This window comes from Mobula hypostoma, chromosome 18 (genome assembly GCF_963921235.1).
Source record: "Mobula hypostoma chromosome 18, sMobHyp1.1, whole genome shotgun sequence".
In the NCBI taxonomy this organism is placed as follows: domain Eukaryota; kingdom Metazoa; phylum Chordata; class Chondrichthyes; order Myliobatiformes; family Myliobatidae; genus Mobula; species Mobula hypostoma.
This window is the reverse complement of record NC_086114.1, coordinates 58,453,763-58,477,668: the sequence shown is the minus strand read 5'-3', so window position 1 is coordinate 58,477,668 and position 23,906 is coordinate 58,453,763. Positions and strand designations below refer to the sequence as shown.

At 41.0% G+C, this 23,906-nt stretch overlaps 1 protein-coding gene across 9 annotated transcripts in view; it reads right to left on the bottom strand.

Annotated features, from left to right (window-relative positions):
* The window catches only part of herc1 (HECT and RLD domain containing E3 ubiquitin protein ligase family member 1), a 270,719-nt gene that overhangs the window by 101,091 nt on the left and 145,722 nt on the right, over positions 1–23,906 (bottom strand). For 8 of the 9 annotated variants that reach the window (XM_063070950.1, XM_063070953.1, XM_063070952.1 and 5 more), the window contains 10 exons: positions 21,838–22,010; positions 19,190–19,345; positions 14,823–14,929; positions 14,489–14,596; positions 8,881–9,057; positions 8,495–8,734; positions 6,897–6,980; positions 5,755–6,269; positions 2,950–3,746; positions 290–488 (listed from right to left, as the gene is read on the bottom strand). In XM_063070950.1, the coding sequence (XP_062927020.1) occupies positions 290–488; positions 2,950–3,746; positions 5,755–6,269; positions 6,897–6,980; positions 8,495–8,734; positions 8,881–9,057; positions 14,489–14,596; positions 14,823–14,929; positions 19,190–19,345; positions 21,838–22,010 (2,556 nt within the window). The remainder of the gene's footprint in view (positions 1–289; positions 489–2,949; positions 3,747–5,754; positions 6,270–6,896; positions 6,981–8,494; positions 8,735–8,880; positions 9,058–14,488; positions 14,597–14,822; positions 14,930–19,189; positions 19,346–21,837; positions 22,011–23,906) is intronic. The other variant, XM_063070954.1, reaches the window with a different exon arrangement.

Here is a 23,906-nt window from a genome sequence, read left to right as displayed (position 1 = left end):
AGAGGTTTAGAAAATGATGAAGAGCACAGATAAAATAGATAGTCAAATTCTTTGTCCCCAGGGCACAGGCTTAAAGGGAGAGCTAAAAGATGCAAAGGAGATTTCAGTTGTAAATTTTTCACTCAGGGGTTGGTGATTATTTGGAATGAACTGCCAGAGGTGATTGAGGCAGATATAATTAAATTTAGATGTGCACATGAACAGAAAAGGGAGACTGGTCAAACGCAGGTAAAGAGAGGCACTATGGTCCAAAAGACCCACTTCTGCGCTGCACAATGAAAGGACATACCGTAAAAGGCTAAGTGGCATTACACTTGGTGATTCTGAGGCAGGCACCGTTTCTGTGTCTGTGACAGGGGTGGTAGCAGTGGTGGTGTCTTCCAGAGAACTGCTCATGAACGAAGTGGTACTGGAAGCAGAGGGGCTGGTAGTAACAGGTGTCTGTGTTTGTACAGCTGTATCCATCTCTTCAGGCTGCTGGGAGACATCTGCCAGGAAGTTACAATAAAGCAACAGCATATTAGTTAACCACAACTAATGCAATACTCATTTTATGTGCAAATACAGCAGGTTCTTTTATATGTATAGTGTAGCTGACTAAGCAACTCAAAATCTGAGAGGAAACATATGGAATCCAATTTGAAAATAATAGATTAAGGCAAAGCACTCCTCAATCACCATCATTTCTCCTGCTTTTAGGTTCTTGCATATATCGACAATATTCACAGTGACATTTGATTATCATAATTCCACATTTGAAATTCAGGTAATTTGCTAATGGATAGTTAGATTACTCAACCTAGCAGAGATTCATTTTAACAAAAGCTCGTGTGCAAAGCAGAACTGCATACTCGAGCACTTGAGAAACTTCCTCTGACCACAGAGCAAAAGAAGGTGAGCACATTTACCCACTTTACATTCTCTCTTGCCTTATCAGTTGTGACCCTTCTATATCGTCGACTATACCAAGTCTGTCCTCCACCATCATTCTGATGAGTAATGTTGCAATCATCGGATAATGATTTAATCTTAAAAGTAATGCCCTTCCTTCCTCCTACCCCAACATTACTCAGGGACCTATCATCACATTGATACATTGGTATCATCAAAATCATCCTAAAAGACAGCTTGAGTTTCAAGATACAAAGCTAGCTTGTCAGCATAGCTAACTGATGGATGACATGGGTAAAGTTGATAGCCCATGCCTTTTCCCCCCACGGTGGCAATAGGAAATACAAGAGGGCGTAATTTTAAAGTGATTGGAGGAAAGTATAGAAGGGGTGTCAGAGTTTTTTTTAAATATAAGCACAGAGTGGTGAGGGTGTGGAACACCCTGCTAGAGGCAGATACATTAGGGACATTTTAAAGAATCCTAAATAGGCACATGAACGAAAGAAAAATGGAGGGGTATGTGGAAGGGAAAGGTTAGATTGATCTTGGAATAGGTTAATAGTTCCACCACATTGTCAGGCTAAGGGTCTGTTGTGTTCAATATTCTAACCCCATTGCCCTTCTTCTACAGCTGCACTGGATGGGTAGAAAATCCATCCAATTATATACTGAAAAGGGCAATTCTACAAGCTTCAGTATGCTACAAAATCTGTTCCTTACTCACTGACTCCATCATTTTCTCTGGCATCTGTTCAAAACCCAAGCAGCAAGAGCTGCTGATGTCTTCATTCATATGTTTGTTACTACCATACTTGACTACTGTCAGTCCCTATCCTCCAAGTCTGACGTCATCGACAACTCTGCTGCCTGTGTCCTACCTGTACTGTCCCATTTGTGACCTACACTCCCTTCAGTGTACTGAAATTAACAGTACAATTAAAATACTCACTCTTATTTACAAATCATTTCATGATCTTTGCCCTCCCCACAAGTGTAATCTCCTCCTCTTCCAAGGTATAGTTGCTCCTTTGTTTCTGGCCATTTGATGTTTGTGTTAAACTTAAATTGATCCATCAAATCTGACCTTCATTCAACAAGATCTTAAGTTTTGAAAGTTCCTTCCTGAGACTCTCTGGCTCTCTCCTCTAAGTTCTTTCCTTAAAGCCTTTCTTTGATCAGGCTTTTGGTTCTCCAATCCATCAACACTTCAGCGCCAAATCCTGTCCTGTACCCTACTACATTTACAGCTGGAGAGTGACAAAACCTTTGGATCCCAAAGAACAAGGAATATAGAATAAGGAGCAAAAAGATGAGGTAGAAGATCAGTCATAATCTTGTTGAACACAGGGTTGTGTGGGTTACTCCTGGTCTTATTGTTAAACATGCCTTACCTTGCTTTCATGTATATATTATATCTAGAGTCTTAGTAAAATAGAGGGCTATGCGGTTGTGTAACTCTCGGCAGTTTCTAGAGCAGGTTACATGGTCAGCACAACACTGTGGGACAAAGGGCCTGTGTGCTGTAGATCTCTACGATTCTATGATTCTTACAGCATAGAAACAGGCCTTCTGGCCCAACTAATACACCCTATAGTGCCCATTCAAGCTGCATATTGCCTACGTTTGGCCATAATCTTCTAAATCTTTCCCATACACATACCTGTCCAAGTGCCTTTTAAAAATCCACTTTTATCACTTATCTGGCAGCTCATTCCATACGTATACCACCAACTATGTTTAAAAAAAAAGTTGTCTCTCAAGTTCCCCTTAAATCTTTCTCCCTCACCTTAAAGCTGTGCCCTCTATTTCTCGATTCCCCAACCCTGGGAAGGAAACTGTGTGCATTCACCCTATCTATGCCCCTTATGAGTTTATACACCTCTACAGGATCATCTCTCCAAGGAATAAAATTCTAGCCTATCAAACTTTTCCCTATAACTCAGTCCCTCAGCACATTAATTAATAAGCATGCAACTAGAACAGGAGGACAATCGTTACTGAACGACTAAACCATCAACAGCTGTCTACTTATCCATTAACACTGAAGAATAGACATACCTTGTTTAGCTTTTCCACCACAGTGATCATCCAGCAATGAGTTCACAATCAGTTTATAAATCACGGCCTGTGCACGCTCCAGATCCGATAGCCCCAGAGCTCTCTTAATTGGTGAGCGCATGACAGCCCGCTTCACCATGTGGCGCATCAGAAACTGGAGAGCAGATCTCATTTCCGTGTCATCCTGAAGAACCGGCGAGCCAGCACAGTCCGAGTTGTGGCCATTCTCAGTTAACACTTTCGGAATCAGCAGCAGTTCTGCATACTTACTGCAGCTTAACAGGGCACTAAGGGTCTTCATAGCACCAAGATACAGGTAAGACAACTGAACAGCTCGGATTTCTGACTGAACCAAGTCATGATTTCTGAGAAAGTGCTCGTGCAGCTTTCGTTTTCCCTCCAGCAAATGCTGATGAGAATCCAAACTGAGATGCACAGAGTCCATAGTGCAAGTTGATATGTCATTTTCTGATCGTGAACTGGAAGCACCACATTGCATAAAACCTTTAGTTTCCTCAGATGTTTGTGTTATTGCTCGCTGATCAATGGCTTCTTTAGTAGTGTCTGCCTCAGGTTTCTGCTCCAGTTCTGTTTTATCTTCAGATTCGTGCCTGTGCTTCTTCTCATGTCTCCTAGCACTCTGTCTCGCTCCATCTTCATGGATGCCGGTCAGATACATGAGATCCAGCAGCAGAGAAGCTGTCAACCCACGGAATCGCGACACGTCAAAAGGCAGTGGGTCACAGGGTTCCAAGTTGTAGAGAGGCGTGTCACTGGGTGACCAAGAAGTTGGGAAGCTTTAATCAGATTCAGAATGACACAGGAAGAAGTGAGGGATAGACAAGAGGAATGTACACAAGACTATGCTGTTACAAAAGCAAATGGATGCAGAAAGGAATGCAGTTTATGAGTCAGAATAGTGTAGAAAAAAATTCACTAAATTCACTTAAGGAGAGGAGGGACAAGGGTAAGTGGAAACGCAAGTTCATAATGCACAAATTTACAAAATAAGGATTGCAGACTTAAATGACCATTAATTCAACAACAATGCCAGAAACAACAAACAGTGGATTTATAGTACAAACAAAAACGACTACAGGAATACAACAATTAAAGTTAGGGCAGCTATCAGATACTTATCAGCAATCAGTATTCACGTCTCCAAATTAAATTTGGAAACATAAGCAATCCTGTAAAAAAAATCTATTCTACCTCAATCATTTTACAATTGCACTATATACACAAATATCCAGATGCATCTTTTAGATGCCAGAGAAGAAAAAAAAGTGGCATTTGATCCAAACTAGAACTCAAGGAAACAGCTTTACCAATGAAAAGACTTTCATTTCTGTAACATTTGAAATCCGCTAAGCGTAACTTCATACACTGGTATGTAAAGTGGTGGGTTTCAAATAACTTATCAAATTCATATCTTGAAAAGGGGTATTCCTTGTTTCCAACCATCAGTCCAAGTCTATTTAAGTGTTGTTCTGATGCTTTCTAAATGCTGTCAAGTCGTCGAGAGTGTTCTCTGGGGTTGAAGTCGAGTTTACAGTTTTGGACCTGATCTACCCCCCCACAATCTATCCAACGTTAAGTCAATTATGACAATGTATTTCCTGAGTGAGTTGTGCTCATGAATCTGGAGCGCGTTTCCTTACCTGCAACACAATACATTGGCCAGTGTAAATTACCCTAGTGTGTAGATGAGTTGTAGAAACTGGGGGTGGAGGCAGTTGATGGGATTGTGGAGAGAATAATGTAGGATGAGGGTAGGACTACTCTAAAAGTGGGTGCTTAAAGGTCGTCATTATCACTGTGGACCAAAGGTCTAGTTTCTATGCTACATCTCTTTTCGATTCATTCTGCATGAGACATACAGATGACCACTGTGTTATGGGGGTGGGGGTGGGGAAAGTGGGATTTACATTCCTACAATGACCCATAATGTAATTTTTCAGAAGACAAACCAGTGCCACCTGCAAATGCATCAAGATAGTTACAAAATACTAATTTTTGTATTAATTTACTGATATACACACTGTAAGACTGATTTTTGTATTTTGTATCTCATATTTTTGGGTTGTGGATTTATGAATTCTGAAAGGGTGAATTTTCAATATCTGAATGGCTGTAACATGGGGGTTGCCTGTAATGAGTTTTCTCAATGGAGAGCCTTCAGTACAATAACAGAGCCTATTTGTGACAATATTGTGGTGCACCTCAAAACAATTGAAGACATGCCTGTTCCAGTAAAAATAAAATAGCCACATGTTGCATTCAAACATTGAGGAAAAGATTTTAAAGCACAGCTGTAAAACTAAACAACCAGCCACAAACTTATACAAGACTACCTACACTTTAAATTTATATATTGTGAATATGTTCAAAATATATTCTGTGGTCACCTTTTGTTTTGGATTTTGTCGACTGTTCCATACTTTCTAGTGGACAAGTGTATTTAAAGGAAAGATCAGGCTTTAAAGCCAGTGGTATTGAATTTATAACTTGAACTTTTGCACTGTGGCTCTCCACGGAGACCACCTCTGCAGAGCGAGATTGGTGAACTTTTCTGAACATATGCACCAGAAAGCTCTTTTTTAAAAACCAATATCACTTAAGATACACTTCAGTTTCATTTTCTGCTGTATGCTACTGCTAAAATTATAGTTAAAACAAACAACTGTCTCCAACTCCCACGAGCTGGCCAATTAATAACATATGAATTTGCACAATAGGTAGAAAGCCACTACAACAACCAGTAACTGTACAAATTAGCTAATTTGACTGAAAACCTGTACCTACCTTATTGTTATTTCAGCATCATCCCACTGCACCTTGGCTGAAGTGCTCCCTTCCTTGACTACACCTAAAAGAGTGGCATGTCTTCCCGTTTGCTTGTGAATGCATCTCCCTCCAACCCGAAGGCCGGTATCCACGCCACCAATCACTGCCAGCACTGGCCATACCTCAGTGCACAGAGTCCTCAGCTGGATTTCTGTAAGCTCAGCCAAGCCATGCTTGTTATGCTTGGCTTTTTCATCATCCTTGCTCTCTTCCTTCACCTCATGCTCCTCCCTGCTTTGCACAGAACGACTCTTTTTCAGTTTCTGGCTGACCTCTTTAATGCAGGATTTGACCTTCTGCAAACGATCCATCATGTTTTTATTTATACAGTAAGTCCACTTATCTGTACGATGCAAAATACGAATCAGTTGGATGGTGGCCTCCGCCAGTACAGTAGCTACTGGGCTACAGATAGGATCACCGGGCAGTAAATCCCTGGGTGTTCCACGCATTTGCATTTCACATATTTTAACCTGGATACAAAAAGTCATCAAATTCAAACAGAATAAATTAAAAATCATACATTTTTTTAGTTACTTCCGCTAATGCCCCACCTCCCCTTCGTACCCCATCTGTTATTTATTTATATACACACATTCTTTCTCTCACTCTCCTTTTTCTCCCTCTGTCCCTCTGACTGTACCCCTTGTCCATCCTCTGGGTTTCCCCCCCCCTCCCGCTTGTCTTTCTCCCTGGGCCTCCTGTCCCGTGATCCTCTCATATCCCTTTTGCTTATCACCTGTCCAGCTCTTGGCTCCATCCATCCCCCTCCTGTCTTCTATCATTTCGGATCTCCCCCTCCCCCTCCCACTTTCAAATCTCTTACTATCTCTTCTTTCAGTTAGTCCTGACGAAGGGTCTCGGCCCAAAACGTCGACTGTACCTCTTCCTAGAGATGCTGCCTGGCCTGCTGCGTTCACCAGCAACTTTTTTGTGTGTTGCTTGAAATTCCAGTATCTGCAGATTTCCTCGTGTCTGGTGGTTAACATTCTCTTGTTTCATACAGCATTTTTTCTCATTATTCTAAAATACAACTTTCATTTAATTTATTGTCAGAAATACCAGCAGGCAATGTCTGTCCATGGAGAAAACCTCTTTACCTTTTCACCAGGATTACTGCTGTAGAACATGACACACGGATACAGTTCTGCTGCATCCACATCTTCAAAAGCTAACTTAGGCTCCTAAAAAGGAAAGAAAATGAGATAAGTTAATTAAGAAAAGCTGCTAAAGTAAAACTTTGCAAACAGCAAAAATTTGGAACTTCCGTGAGCTATTTCCAGCACAGCTAGCACGTCAAATAATTAAATGCCAATAAGACCGTAAGACATGGAGAGCATAATTACAATTAATTGACCCACTATCAGTTCAATCATAGCTGATTTATTTTCCCTTTCAACCCCATTTTCCTGCCTTCTTACAGTAACTTCAACAACCTTGCATATTAAGAAGCTATCAACCTCTATTTTAAATATACTCAATGACGTGGCCTCCACAGCTGTCTGTGACAATTAATTCCATAGATTCACCACCTTTTGGCTAAAGAAATTCCCCCTTATATCTGTTCTAAAGGAACATCCGTCTACTTCTGAGGCTAAAGTTCTGGTTCTAGACTTTCCCACTATTGGAAGCATCCTCTCCAGGTTAACTCTATCAAGGCCTAGACCCAGTAATATCCAAAATGCCTGTTTACTGTTTGTATGCACAAAAATTATTATTGAATATTATTGGAATTCTCTGCTCTCCAGACCTTTATGTCCTACACATACTACACTTTGAAATAAAGCAGGCAGATCATTGCAGCTGTAAGCAATCTTAATACCACTCTAATGTATGAAATCATTGTATACATTGCCTCAAAGGTTCCAATCTGTTCTACCATATTTACAAATTTCAAAAGGACTATTCAGTTAGGGGAGACACAATTGAACTAGCCACAATGGCTTAATAAAAGCTCAGTTGGTAGAACAGGATCAGGAGAAAGGATAAACCTGAAAGTCAACCTACCTGGTCAATAAATTGAGAATTCAAGACCTGCAGCTGCTGAGTATACTTTATTAATTGTGGCAGATTATCAAAATCTCAGCACAAAACCAATTCCTGAGAAAGCAGGACTGACTTAAGAGAAACTGAGTCAGTTAATCTTATATTGACCAGAGTTTAGAAGACTAAAAGGAGTCTCAACATAACCTCCATAATTTTAACAGGACTGGAAACATTAGATTCTTGAAGGCCAGAGGATTTCAGAAGACAGAGAAGAAAGAATTACGAGTGAGATAAGAAGAAATTTCTTCTCCAAGGGAGTGGTGAAGCTGTGGAATACACAGAAGGAAGGTGAAACCAAATCATAAATATATTCAAAGCATTTGGACTTTTTAAAAAGGATAAAAATTAAAAAATTTACGGGGATAGAGAGAGGAAGCTGAGTTAGATGATCAGCCATGACCACAACGAAATAACAGAACAGACTTGAACAGCCAAACGGCTCATTCTTGCAACTACTGTTTTTTTAAATGATTTGATTAGATTTGATTAAATTTAAACATTTTAAAAATATACAAATTTAAAATGTGATCCTCCTTTGTAAACGTTTGGGCTTTGGATATATTCGTATAAAATTTTTTACAGTAAAATGCTTTCACTGGCAAGAAATAAATTTTAAGGTTATATCCACCGAGAACATTTAGGGAGTGCTTACCTCTCCATTTTTCCCAAATGAAATTGTCCTGGCCTCCATATCCAAGACACATGTTACATAGTCTCCTTGAGTAAAACTGAAGAGGGTCAGTGTCTGTTCACCATTGTGGTAAAGGTTACCACTGTAAGCCCTGTACAGCCACATGTCCGAGGTAGTCCGATGGTTGAAATCGTGCACAGGCCAGCGAGATACTCCAACACATGTGCCTTCATTACCTCTATTTTCTTTCACTATATAAAACTAGAAAAAAAAATTGGGAGTGTATGATATTCCAGAAGTACACATTAAAGACACAATGTAACATATGCATTTAATTGGAGATAGAATTCAAACCTTTTTGTATTTAAATAAATATTTTACAATTTCTGCATCTAATTTAGATATACCTTCCAATGATAGCATCCAGAAGCAATCCCTGTTGATGCTAGACCATAGCCCTTTCCACCACTCCCATGGGTCAGAACTTGTCCATTCTCTACCACACAACACTGGGTTTTCTCAGGATCAAAGGATACCTCTTGGATAGGAAGATTTTCATCTTCTTCTTCTACTTCTCCCTGCTTCTATTAAGAGTTGCAATGAAAAAGTTAATTTAGCAAGCTTGTCATATTAAAGTACAATTGTACATATGTACAGTAACATTAAAAAAATGTTTTGGCCTGAAACATTGACTGTTTATTCATTTCCATTAATGCTGCCTGACCTGCTGAGCTCCTGGAGCTCTTTGAGTGTTGCTTTGGATTTCCAGCATCTGAGAACTTGTCACATATATACAGTATTGAGGCAACAATATTTCCACAATAGGACAGATTTATATAATTCAAGTTAATCTGTCTCTCAGGGGAAAACTTCAATTCCCAGGGCGATGGAAGAGGAACAGTGCTTAAATATCAAGACGCGTGGGAAACAGCCTGCCTCAGCGACAACTATCGATGCTTAACCTGTTCGACTTCATGGTTAAACACAATATACGTTCTTGTCAAGAGTGTTTGCATCCTAAAAAGCATCATACTCAAATACATCACAGCTTAGTACGGCAACCCATGACTGCAAAAAATCTAGAGAGATTTGCAAACAGCTCAGCACGTAACAGAAACCAGACTCCCTTACATGGACTCATTCCATAGTTCTCACTGCCTCAGTAGAGCACCTAGCATAATCAAAGATCCCACCCACTCTGGACATCCCATCTTCTCCCCAATCCCATTGGGGACATTCTATCTTCTCCCCACTCCCATTGGGGACATTCTATCTTCTCCCCACTCCCATTGGGGACATCCTATCTTCTCCCCACTCCCATTGGGGACATCCTATCTTCTCCCCACTCCCATTGGGGACATCCTATCTTCTCCCCACTCCCATTGGGGACATCCTATCTTCTCCCCACTCCCATTGGGGACATCCTATCTTCTCCCCACTCCCATTGGGGACATCCTATCTTCTCCCCACTCCCATTGGGGACATCCTATCTTCTCCCCACTCCCATTGGGGACATCCTATCTTCTCCCCATTCCCATTGGGGACATCCTATCTTCTCCCCACTCCCATTGGGGACATCCTATCTTCTCCCCACTCCCATTGGGGACATCCTATCTTCTCCCCACTCCCATTGGGGACATTCTATCTTCTCTCCACTCCCATTGGGGACATTCTATCTTCTCCCCACTCCCATTGGGGACATTCTATCTTCTCCCCACTCCCATTGGGGACATTCTATCTTCTCCCCACTCCCATTGGGGACATTCTATCTTCTCCCCACTCCCATTGGGGACATTCTATCTTCTCCCTACTCCCATTGGCTTGAAAGCACATAACATCAGGCTCAACGACAGCTTCTACCCCAGTACTATACCCCAGATTGTTGGATGCTTCCCTAGTATGATGAGGTGCACTCTTGTCCTTACAATCTACACTCAGTAACTACTTTAATTAGGTACCTTCTACACCTAATAAAGTGGCCACTGAGTGCATGATTGTGGTCCTCTGCTTCTGTAGCCCATCCTCTTCAAGGTTCAACATGTTGTGCATTCAGAGATGTTCTTCGCCACACGATTGTTGTAATGCATAGTTATTCGAGCTAATATTGCCTTCCTGTCAGCTTGAACCAGTTTGGCCATTCTCCTCTGACCTCCCTCATTAACAAGGCATTTTTGCCCACAGAACTGCCATTCACTTAATGCTTTTTGTTTCTTGTTTCACCCTCTAAACTCTAGAGACTGTTGCGCATGAAATATCCAAAGAGATTGGCAGTTTCTGAGATACTCAAACCACCCTGTCTGGCACCAACAATCATTCCACAGTCAAAGTCACTTAAATCATATTTCTTCCCCACTCTGATGTCTGGTCTGAATACCAACTAAACCCTCTCGGCCATGTCTGCATGCTTTTATGTAATGAGTTGCTGCCACATGACAGGCTGATTAGGTATTTACATTAACATGCAGGTGTACAGGTTTATCTAATGAAGAGGCCACCAAGGGTCTCCTGCTATGACCTTGTCCCTGTCTGTCTATGCTGCACTTTCTCTGTAAGGTAACACTTCATTCTGCACTCTTATTGTTCTACCTTGCACTGCCTCAGTGCACCATTCTGATTTACATGAACAGCGTACAGCTTTTCCACCATACCTGGCAATATGTGACAATAATAAACAAATTTACCAAATTTTAAATGTGACCCTCATGTCAGGCGTTATGATCATTTTGGTTTGAAAAGTTATAGATGGGGTTTCACGGGACATGGTCAAATCCAAAAGGGTGGCAACAGGCTGGCGTTTTTCTGGCACAATCTCCTAACTAGTCAGGAAAAAGATGGCCGAGGCTCCAGGTGAGATTTTTAAATCTTCGTTGATCACACGGTATCAAGAAAAGAGATCAGCCTTATTTGTTATGTACATTGAAACATCTAGTGAAATGTGTCATTTGTACCAAATCAAATCAGTGGATTATGTTTCTGGCTCCATCACAGCATGCTCACAACTCACTAACCCCCCCTAACCGTACATTTTTGAAACGTGCGAGGAAACTGGAGCAGCTGGCAGAAGCCCATGTGGTCACAGGGAGAACGTACAAACTCCTTACAGGCAAGGGTAGGAACTACACCCTTGTCAGTGATCAGTGATCACAGGCGCTGTAAAGTAATACACTAAACACTACGCTACCGTGTTGCCCTGGACTAGAAGATGGCAGATCTGGTCCCCTTCTTCAAGGAGGGCAACAGGGAAAAGGCTGATAATTGCAGACATGGGAGCCTACTATCAGTAGTAGAGAAATTGTTGGATAAGATTCTGAGGGACAGGTGGGATACAGGATCAAATGAGGGAATTAAAGATAGTCAGTTTAGCTTTGCCAAGGGCAGATCTTGACTGACCAATCTAATTGAATTGTTTTTTGAGGAGGTAAATCCCACATGGGAGATTGGTCCAGAAGGTGAGGGCTTATGTGATCCAAAGCAAGTTGGCAAAATGGATCTAAAATTGACATGGCAATAGAAGTCAGAAGATTATTTTTGTGATTAGATGCCTGTGACCAGCGGTGTACCACAAAGATCAATATTCGGACCCTTGCTATAATTTGGATGTGGTTCCTTAAGGTGTCATAGCTGGGTGTGTCGGTGGGGGGGGGTTGGGGGGAGGTAGTGGGGATAAGCTACTACCTATTAAATGCTCCCAGTGGTGTGTGTCTTAAATAGCCTCTGACAACCAAGTCCAGCATCTGGTGTTCATGTGTGATTACTAAGCCCAGAAGAACCATTTCTACTAACAAGGGCAGGTTACTGCCACTTTAAAACGAGTTGGTGTGGGCAGTTGTGCCTTATCAGCCATGGTTGGCAGCTCATCTAAGAGAAGGAAAACTCTGATCTCAAACCTCCGCTGCCTTTTGGCTATGAGGAAGACTTCAGGAATAAACCATGAGGTAAAATCTGGAGCTGTAATGAATAAGGCAGCCCCACAGTGAGTTTAGCGATGACTGGCAACTCCTCCAATGCTATTAGTGTCAAACTCTATTGGTCTCCACCATTCCTTTGCATTATCAGGAAAAGGGGGGCCTGCTGCATAGGGAACAGCTTGCTCTCTATATGGTATTGCGCTGGCCTGCATATTGGTTGACCCCGACTAACTGAGGCTACAATTGGATCTGGATGTAAGTGGCATGATTAGTAAGTATAGAGGTGACATGAAGATTGGTGGAGTTGTTGATAAGAGTGGATAGTAGTTGGGTTAAGGCTAATGTTGATGATTAACGTGCTGGTGAAATGGGCAGATAAGTGAGAGTTGGAGATTAATCCTGATAAGTGACAGGTGATGCATTTTGGCAGCATTAATGAAGTTAGGACACATACCATGAAAGTCCATGAAGAACAGAGGGAATTTGGTGTGCAAGACCAAATATCCTTGAAGGTGCAGCACAGACAAATAATGTGGTTAAGGAAGCTTATAAAATACTGGTCTTCATTAGTTAGGACATTGAACACAAGAGCAGAGAGGCCCTACTCCAACTATGTGAAACAGTGGAGCACTGTGTGCAGATCAAAGTAAATTTATTGCCAAAGTACATATATAAACCTGAGATTCATTTTCTCGCAGGCAAAGTCAATAAATCCAATAACCATAATAGAATCAATGAAAGACCGCACCAACAGGTTCGTCAACCAGTGTGCAAAAAACAAACTGTGCAAATACAAAAAGAAAGAAAAAAAAGAAATAATAATAAAAATAAATAAGCAATAAATATTAAGAACATAAGATGAAGAGTCCTTGAAAGTTAGTCCATAGTTTGTGGCAGTGAGGGGGAAGTGAAGTTGAGTGAAGTTATCCCCTCTAGTTCAGGAGGCTGATGATTGAGGGGTAATAAATGTTCCTGAGGCTCCTGTACCATCTTCCTGATGGCAGCAGCGAGAAGAGAGCTTGACCTGGATGGTGGGGGACCCTGATGATGGATGCTGCTTTCCTGTGACAACGCTCCATGTAGATGTGATCAATGTGGGGAGGGTTTACCCATGATGGACTGGGTCGTATCCACTGCTTTTTGGGATTTTCTGTTTTAGGGCATTGATGATTCCATACCAGTCCGTGATGCAGTCACTAAAATATATGGAAAATTTGAAACTGGGAAATGCACAGAGGAGATCCTGCTGTCACACCCTTCTCTTCTTCCATCCCAATACCAGTGTTCCTCTATTGTCCTACCACTGCAATTTCTCATTCTCTCACCGCCAATCATTAAATTCTATACAACCTGTTTTGCACACTTCTAACATCCCAGTTGGTAGGAAGAGATCACATTTCCCCTCAGTCACCTTGTAAGTAGGGGCCACCATATCCAACTCAGAGCAACTAAAAGTTGAAGATGCTGCCTTTCTTACTGCCAATAACTTTAAAGCAGAAGCCTTAATTTTTAAAATATTAACAGACCTATTGGACCCCAAGTGTATTGTGAAATACTTTAGTTCAATAGTTAAGATATGAAAATCATCATGAATTTTGATGTAATGTCTTATATTTCACATTAAGTTAATTTTACCATTTTCAACTCAGTATTTTGCTAATTAATTCTCCTCTCTCCAATTTATGTTTTGAAGTATTTGCTTACTGTATCTTAGTTTTTAAGTAAATATTGTCAATTCAGAATCTAACCTGAAAACAGTGGTTTTCCAGTCTCTGGACTTGTCCTTTCTAATATGGCTTTACGTTTGCCATTGGTTAGCATGCACAGACAGTACAGATTCAAGGACTAGGATTCATATGGCTCCCAACATTACAGACATACCTGTCATTCTCCACCCCCAATACTCAGTTCCAATTATTTCATGTGACATTCATTTAACTCAATTTCTTTTTCCTCAGATTTGTGTCCTTATTGCTCTTCAGTGGTTTACATTTTGTCTAATTCAGACTAATTTTAAATACACTTAACAATTCATTAGGCAAAAAAGGAAAGCCCCCCCCCCCCCCTATTCTGTATAACCATTAAAAGAACATGTAAGCTCTGGTACCTGTAATTTCACCTGTTCCTTCTCTTTGATTTGAACTGTAGGTTTTGCCTGGGCAAGGGGGGCCTCCCACATGCAATTAGAGATGAGCAAGAAAAGGTGTTCCACGACCTGTAAAAGGCATAAGTACACACAGAAAATATTGCGTGCCTGATTTGTCTATACAAATCATCTTTCTATAATTAAATCCATTAACAAATTTTTACATTAACCGATGAGCCAGCAAGAGGAAAAAACCAATATAGGACCTTACAGTACTTGATTAGAAAATGCAGAAGCACTTCTAACAAAATTTGTTATGGCTTCAAGAACAGAATTCCTCAAGTATGTTGTTCACCTGTATCATCTGATCATCTTCCACACTTGACTCACAGGCTGGCAATACTGCTTCCAGAACGTGAAGGGCCAGTAGTCTCGTTCTTAGGTTCCCAGCCAGTGGGACACCTGTTCAACAAAATGCAGTATTGACATGGCATTTAATATTTGCTTAGGTGAAAGAATATGCATCGATAAATTCAGGAACCGAGAGAGATTTGTACGAACTACAGTCAGATGGTGGATTTTTACTGAGGTATACTACATAAACCCTAATTGACTATTAGATTGTAAACATCATTACTTTTCATGTTAGAAATAAGTAAACATTTCACATGAATATCTATTGTTATCGGAATTAATGGAAGAGGCAAAGCTACAAATCTTTATTAAATATATTCTACATTTGGTTTTGTGTATCACCTCAGGCTTTGTCATTACCCACCACAGCCAAGAAAAAGAGTAAACTGATGTCAACAGAAGGGAGAACAACTCAGACCAAAAACTCAGACTCTGGGAGGCAGAGCGAAGTTAAGATGGTGCTAAACAGCGACTTCTTTGCTTGCATCTTCGGAAACAGCTTTATTTCCATCTTTAATATCTTTACTTTTCCCTTTCAGGGTTTTTTTGAAGACCCTGACCTGGAGTTAGATGCTGACTTAGGTTCTTTGCGGGAGTGGAGCCTGTCTTCGGGGGTTCAGGACTGGCCGCTGTTCGGCACGCCAAGGGTTCGGCTTGAGAGTCTGGCTAGGATTTGGAAGCCTAAGATCTTGGGGCTCTGGAGACAGACGGATCGAGGGTTGGTGTCACGGCAGGAGACCAGTCTCTCGTCGGGGGAGTTGGAAAATCGACTGCTCAAAGACCCGGGATCTTTGAGCACAGAACTCAGAAAAAGCCACGTAACCGATGTTTAACATCATAAAGCAGCGAGTTCTTTGTTATATCTCCACGCTCGCTGGGAAAATGGAGACACTTCTTCCTCCCTTATTAGACAGAGAGAGACACAGAGAGACTGTGGTATGTCGTATACCGGGTGAAACGCTGAGTCTTTGGAGTAACTGCAGGTCTGTGTCTTTGCTATTGCTTTGCTCACGCTTGAGTGCTCGGTGGTGGGTGCTGATACTTTTTTTTTGCTGGTGGGGGGAGGGGGGATCCTTGCTTGCTGCCGCTTACATGCAGGAGGGAGGGAAGCTGGGGGGGGGATACTTTGGGGTTCTTACGTTTATCTTTCGTTCATTCTTTGGGGCACTTCTCTGTTTTCATGGATGTTATGGAAGAAAAAGCATTTCAGGATGTATATTGTATACTTTAATGTTAGAGAAATGTACACATTTTGAACTTTTGAACCTCTGAGACACTACATCAATGTGACTGGGAATCATACACAAAATCTTTCATTGCAAGCAACGTTACGATCTTCAAACGCTAATCATTTTATATTGCAATGGGAATCTAAATTCTGATCTGGAACGTTCCTTAAAGTATGTAATCCGTGATGATTGCAGAACATTTATATTTGCTGTTCAGAAGAAACAGGAGCCTGTACCACCATGCAAGTGTATCACAATATAATGCAGAACTTGACCAATATTACATTATCTCTTTCCCCACATCCCTTGATTTAGTTATCTCTCATTTTTATACAAGTGTCTGTTTTGAATCTAATTAGAAATGATAATAATTAAACACTTCCCTCACTGCATGCCGTCCCTCATCTTTCAGCATGGCCCCTTTCACCCTCACCAATTTTTTTTATTGATGCACGAGAGAAATCATGGCTTGGTATGCCAACGGCTCTGCCCACGATTGCAATAAAAAAAAATGCAGAGTTGTGGATACGACTCAGCACATCTCATGGAAACCAGCCTCCCCTCAATGTACTCTGTCTGCACTTCTTGCTGCTTTGGTAAAGCATCAAGTATAATCAAAGGCCCCCCCAACCATAGGTGCCCCTTCTCTCCCCCCACCCACCAAACCAACAGGTAAATGATACAGTAACCTGAAAGTACATACCAACAGGCTCAAGGACAGTTTCCTTCCTGCTATTAGACGACTAGTGAATGGATCTCACAGTTTACATCATCATGGCTTTAAACGTTATTGCCTACATGCACCGCACTTACCCTGTAACTGTAACACTATACTCTGCATCAAATCATAAACACAAGAAATTCTGCAGATGCTGGAAATGCAAAGCAGCGCACACAAAATGCTGGAGGAACTCAGGTCAGGCCGCATCAATGGAAAAGAGTAAATAGTCGACATTTCGGGCTACGACCCTTCTTCACGACTGAGAAGGAAGGGGAAAGACGTCAGAGTAAAAAAGTTGGGGAGGGGAAGGAGGCTAGCTCGAAGGTGACAGGTAAAGAACAAGATAGTGGGGAAGACAAGTTCCCAGGAAGGATACGTGGCTGTGAATCTAGGTGAGTACATGGTTGAAGACTAGCAGAGATCACAGAGGGGGATTAGTGAGAGAGGGTCTCACCCGTTGAAGAGAAGGTTTAAACTTCATCAGGGTAGGCATCCCCGAGGAGACTTCGCAGAGGAACTGCAAATCACCTATCACATTCTAGCTATCTTCCCTCCTCTCCCATACTTCTTTTTTATTCTGGCTTCTTAATCTTTCCTTTCCAGTTCTGAAGAAGGGTCTCGGCCCAATATTCCCCTCCATCGATGCTGCCTGACCTGCTGAGTTCCTCCAGCATTATCTGTGTGTTACGATAGTCTGCATGTGATTATTGCTTTTCCCATGCATTGCCTCAATGCACTGATGTGATGAAATGATCTGTATGGATGTTTGTCGCTCGGTCTCAGTACATGTGACAATAAACTAATTTACCAATTGTCCAGTCACGTGAGCAGACCCTTACAGTAGCTACCTTTCCCTGCCCTCCGTGCAGCCACTCCAAAAATGAACGTAGCTTTTTGTGCTCTGCTGACTGCCTGCACCCATGCTAACACATTCCCCAAATTCTGATGCCCCAATTTTGTACAACGTGCATGTAGCCTAATGAAATACTTTCCTAAAATCCAAATACTCCCTATTTTCTAGTTCCCCTAACACAATGTACCCAGACAAGTCTCAAATAGTCTACGTTTTTTGAAATTACAGTTAACTCATGCACATTTAAAAAAATTTTTTAAGGTTTTTAAAATCTATTAAAATTCATTAAATAGCATGGTTAATTTAAGTCAAAGCTTTCAAACTAACCAACTGGTCAACCTGGTGACTAAACATTAAGTAGATGGGGCCTATTCATGTCACGCAACATAGTGTTAGTTTAAGTGTTGGTCTCCAGAGCTAGAAACTGACTTAGTGGATGAAACCGCCATTTAATGATCTACCTCCATATTGAAAACCCCAGTGAATACTGTCCCTTTGTCCTTATTACATGCCTTTCCTATTCTGGTTGACGTTTACTTTCCATATCCTGGCTACTGTTCAACAGCCTGTATATAACTCCCATCATGGTCTTTTTACTTTGCAGTTTCTTAATTCTACCCACATGTATTCTATATCGTCCGATCCTATGTCACCTCTTTCCAAGGATTTTAATTCATTTACTACCAATTGGGCCAAACCACCCCCTGTCTACCTACCTGACCTTTTGAGCAATGTGTACACTTGGATGTTAAGCTCCCAATTATGATCTTCTTTCAGCCACGACTCTGATGCCCACTACCTGTCAATTCCTAATGACACAACAAGATCATCTACCTTATTCCATATACTACATGCATTCAAGTATATCATCAGTCCTGTATTCATCATCCTTTTCATTTCTGCCCCATGTTACAATTCAACTCAATCCACTGACAGCAGTTTTGCTTGTCATCTGTCCCTTGTCACAGTCTCACCACACACTGCATCATCCTGCATACCAACTGCCCCAACCTCTGCCCTACCACTCCGGTTCCCATTCCTCTGCCAACTTAGCTTAAACCCTCCTCAACAGCTCTAGTGAACTTGCCTGCAAGGATATTCGTCCCCCTCAGGTTCAGCTGTAAACTATCCTTTTTGTACAGATCATACCTCCCCCAAGAGAGATCCCAATAATCCAGAAATCTGAAACCCTGCTCCCTGTACCACTTCCTCAGCCTACATTACAGGCATATCTTTCATACATCACATGCATTTTGTTATGGATCCAAAATAATCACTTTAAAATGTTTTTCTGAATGCAAGCAAGCCATCTGATACAACAGCTGTAATTACCAGCACTCAGGCACAAAGTGCTGCAGCAATGCAGTTTCTTTGCAGAAATTCCCAACCATTCCTTCAGAGGAAGGGACTGCTCATGTAAAACACAAGAGATTTTCCAGTGCTATTACGTTTCAGTGTCGTGAGCACCGAACAATTCATCAAGATCTTAGAAAGAAGTCGCGTACCTGAAAAATATTTCTGGGCAGCAATATTAAGTAGAACTTCAGTCCACTTAGGTGAGGCCATTTTTGATTGGATAGCTTTTGAGGAAACAACTCTACGTAGGAAAACAAGAAAATCTCCCAGCTGCAGCTCTGCTGTATGCTGTTTTCGAAGAATTGCTGAAAAGTAAAAGGCATGTGTTAAGTAACCTGCTTCCTTTATTCAGTGTGCATCTAAGTAATGACTGGGACTCAAAAATTTATCTGTTGGGGGAGAAGGAAGGAAAGTAAGGTTACATGCATTCAAAAACGCAAACATGAGGAAATCTGCAGATACTGGAAATTCAGGCAACACACACAAAATGCTGGATACCTTGTATACCTTTTGCCAATCAAATTTCCAGCTTTTAGCTCCATCCCTCCCCCTCCTATCTTCTCCTATCATTTCGGATCTCCCCTCCCCTTCTCAACTCTCTTACTATCTCTGCTTTCAGTTAGTCCTGACGAAGGGTCTCAGCCCAAAACGTCGACTGTACCTCCTTCCAATAGATGCTGCCTGGCCTGCTGCGTTCCACCAGCATTTTGTGTGTGTTATGTGCATTCTTTGATTTACGAATGTTTACTCTAAGGTACTCTCGGAGTTAGATGTCTGCAATCTATTTTACAGTGTAATGAATGACACCAATAATGTATATCCATAATGTGTTTAGTGCACCTTTCAACTTATTAAAGTCCATTTATGAAATATTTTCCAAAACTGCCTTTCAGAAATTGTGGAGCAAATATGTCCAATTTAAAAGATTAACATCAGGCTTTGGCAGTGCTATTTCAAATGACTTCTTTCTGAGCTTCTAGTCTTTAATTTTCAGAAATTTCAATACCTAATGAATATTTATCTAATTCTGGGAAAAAATATCAGAAGACATAATTTTAGAACTACTTATTTAAAGTGACAAATTTGTTAAATTTGACCACTGGACAGATCTAGGGATCATCTCCACTGCACGCTGGTTCCAACTGCCTAGAGAAGAAATTGAATACTGAACAGATGTTTAGCCAGAAATAAAGCATTAGTCAAAATTGCTCATTACAAGATCTCCAATTTAACATTCCTTTGATAAAACTGGTTCCATAAAATTTGCATGTGAGAAATTAGAATCCACTATGTGTTAAGGATTTCATACAGGCTCTCCCAAAATCAGATGGAGTCACAAAAATAGGCTCTTCAGCCCCCAAGAGTCCATGCAAACCATCAAACACTCATTTAGACTAATATCATTTCATTCTCACACTCCCATCAACATCTCTCAGGTTCTACACTCAACTAAATACCAGGGGGCAATTTATAACAGCAATTAACCCATCAGCCCTCACATTTTTGGAACAGTGGCAGAGATCACATCACCCAGAGAAATACCACAGGGTTACAGAGAAAATGCGCACATGCTCCTGTTTACATTAACAGTGTTGAGAGCTTCAAGTTCCTAGGTATAAACATTACCAATATCCTATCCTAATCAACAATGCCTCAATATCCTGCCAAGAAAGATCACCAATGCCTCAACTTCCTAAAGAAATTTATTTGTGTATTTTTTTTTATTGAGGTACAGTGAGGAATAGTCCCTTCCAGCTCTTTGAGCCATGCCGCCCAGCAATACCCCGACTTAATCCTAGCCTAATCATGGGACAATTTACAATGGCCAATTAAACCACCAACTGATACATTTTTGAATGAGAGAGGAAACCAGAGCACCCGGAGGAAACCCACATGGTCACAGAGGAATGGACGAAAATGGTAGGAATTGAACCCGGGTCGCCAGTACTGTAAAGCATTGTGCTAACCACTATGCTACAGTGCTGCTGATGCTCTCTGTGTGGTGCCTGCATGGCCTCCCTGTCTCTGACTGAGGGTGCTGATTGTCTGGTAAATTCTCATCTCAAAAAAACATATGGTTTGGCCTGTCCCCTTCAGCTCTCATCAACTCTGTGTGGAAGCATAATGGTTTAGTAGAACAAATGCTTTGCTTTGATCAGACAAAGCTGCAGAGAGTTGTGGAAACAGCTCTGCAAATCACAGGAACTAACCTCCCCTCTATGTCCTCTGTCTATACTTGTTGCAGCCTTAGTAAAGCAGCCAGTAGAATTAAACATGCCACCCATCCCTGACATTCTCCCTCCTCCCCTTCCCATCGGCAGAGTATACAAAAGCCTGAAAGCACATATCACCAAGCTGAAGGACAGCTTCTATTCCAGTTATCAGACTCTTGAACAGACCTCTTACGATAAGGCCTCACAATCTATCTCACTATGATCTTGCATTTCAGCATTTACCTGCACTGCACTTTCTCTGTAGCTGTTACACTTATATTCCGCATTGTTATTGTAGTTCGATGTACTTGCTGTGTATCGATTTGATCCCTATAAACCTTATGGAAGTATTTCGGTCTATCTTGATACATGTTACGATAATAAGCCAATACCAATAAATACAGTGCATTACCAACTCAAATGTATTGAGATCTTTGATCTTAAAGGCCACTGTAGAAGAATTTGAAGAGTGGTGTAATTAGTCCATTGGCTTATTTCCATATGGTATTATACAGAACACACTGCCCTTTACCTATCCTATCCTTAGTTTTAATACGTGCTGAAAACCTATGTATGCTTCATACCTTTAAAATCTTTGGTATCGTCAGTTTCGCTGGTCTCATGTAATTTGTTTTCTCTACTTCCATGCAATGGTGTAAGTTGCACTGCAACCTGAGAGAGCAGATTCTTCAGCTGACTGCACAACAGGTCTAATAAAGACTGAACAACCTTGGGGCTTAGCTTGTCCGCATAAGTTCTGTAAGAAAAAAGCATAAAAGAAGCAGATTAGCAAATGTGAAATAATACCAAGAAATATTTTTGATGTTCATTATATAAATATACTGCCCAGTGGTTTTCTGAGCCACAGCAATGGTGTGAACTGGCAAATTGCTTTGGTCAGAGTCAGCGCTTTGGCAAATTGCCAATGGAGATATTTTCTAAGGGTGTGAGAGGGAAGATGGTGGGATGCGGTGATAGGGAAAAATATTTCTCATATAACATCTGACAACATGGACACATAGATCCATGTCTAGTAAATGAACACAAATCAGTGAATCCATCCCTCTTCCCTCTTCCCACCCCCCTCGATAGAATGCTACTGATTCATGGCTGTTATTAGAGGCATTATATGTCATTAAATAATCAGGTTATTCGTCTGAATCAGGGGTCCACGAACCCCTCAATTAATGGTAGGGGTCCATGGCATAAAAACAGTTGGGAATCCCTGTTCTAAATGGAAAGGTGATGATTATAACTACAGTTTTTAACTTCTCAAAAAAAAAACACATCGGCTCTGGCCCCCCCATTCTTGCAAGCTACTAATTCCATCTTCAACCCCCACCCCCCAACTTTTCCCTCTAAATTATTTCACAGTCATATAGTTTCAGAATTTGGGATACAATCTTCCTCTCAACTCTGTTTTGAAAATTCACTGTAAATGACTCAGCTTAAATAAAAGACTATGTCACACATTTGGTACCCGAAAATGCTGTGACAGAATATTTCAAGATGTTTGCAAGTTACTGAAATTTGTAGATGACAGCAACACTGATAGTAGAAAAGTGATTTTAACTGTTTTTAAGTTGTCTCATTATCATAAACTTAAAAATGTTCAAATATTTTTTAAACTACCAAATCAAAAATAATGTGCACTTAAGTACTTTAAACATCTTAAAATTAATCACTTTACTATATTTCTGTATTTCTAAAGGAAAATAAACTACTTACATGCATATACTTTTTCAAAGACTCATTTATTTACAGATACAGCACAGAACAGGCTTTTCCTGCACTGACTGCCCAGCAATTCACCCATTTAACCCGAGCCTAATCACAGGATAATTTACAATGACCAATTAATCTACTACCTGGTGCCTCTTTGGAACGTTGGAGGAAACCAGAGCACCCGGAGGAAATCCACGCAGTCACAGGGAGACAGAACTAGAACTGAATTCCAGAACGCCCAGGCTGTAACCGTGTCGTGCTAACCACCACACTGCTGTGGCTCCCCAAGTGGAATGGAATCAGGCTACATATGCAAGCTGTGATTGGCATAACTGGAGGGGTTTGGCAGAATGCATCACCAGTGCTCAGCTCAGCGCACCCGTGCTCAACCCCTGCACTCAATTGTGAATCCAGAGGCAGAACGAGATGGCATCTCTCTGACTTCTGAATTCCAATGCGAGACCAGCCTGCCAGACGTACGCCACTGGAGGTCCAGTAGGAAACCACCAGCCAAAGCTAAGCACATTTTAAGAACACTTTAAAACTTGACAGATTTTGCACTTTGCCTGATAAAACAACTTTTGGATGAGCAGAAAAGATCTTCAACAGCAAGCAACTACAGGAAGTAAATATGAGCTCAGAGATCTGGCTAAAAAGAGGTTAAAATACAGCTGAAGATAGCAGCTTACCACAATTAAGTTACGGACATCAACAACAAGTGAATTTTTACGAATTCTGTTAAAATGCTTAGAGGTTATACTGCGGCCCATAGTTTACAATTAGCCTCGACCTAATCTAACTGATGTGTCTGATCTTTCTTTTTTTTTCAATCTTTTTATTAAATTTCAGATTAATATACATAACAATACTAATGATACAAAGAGATGGGTATAACATTGATAATAGTTAACATATACAAACATAATTC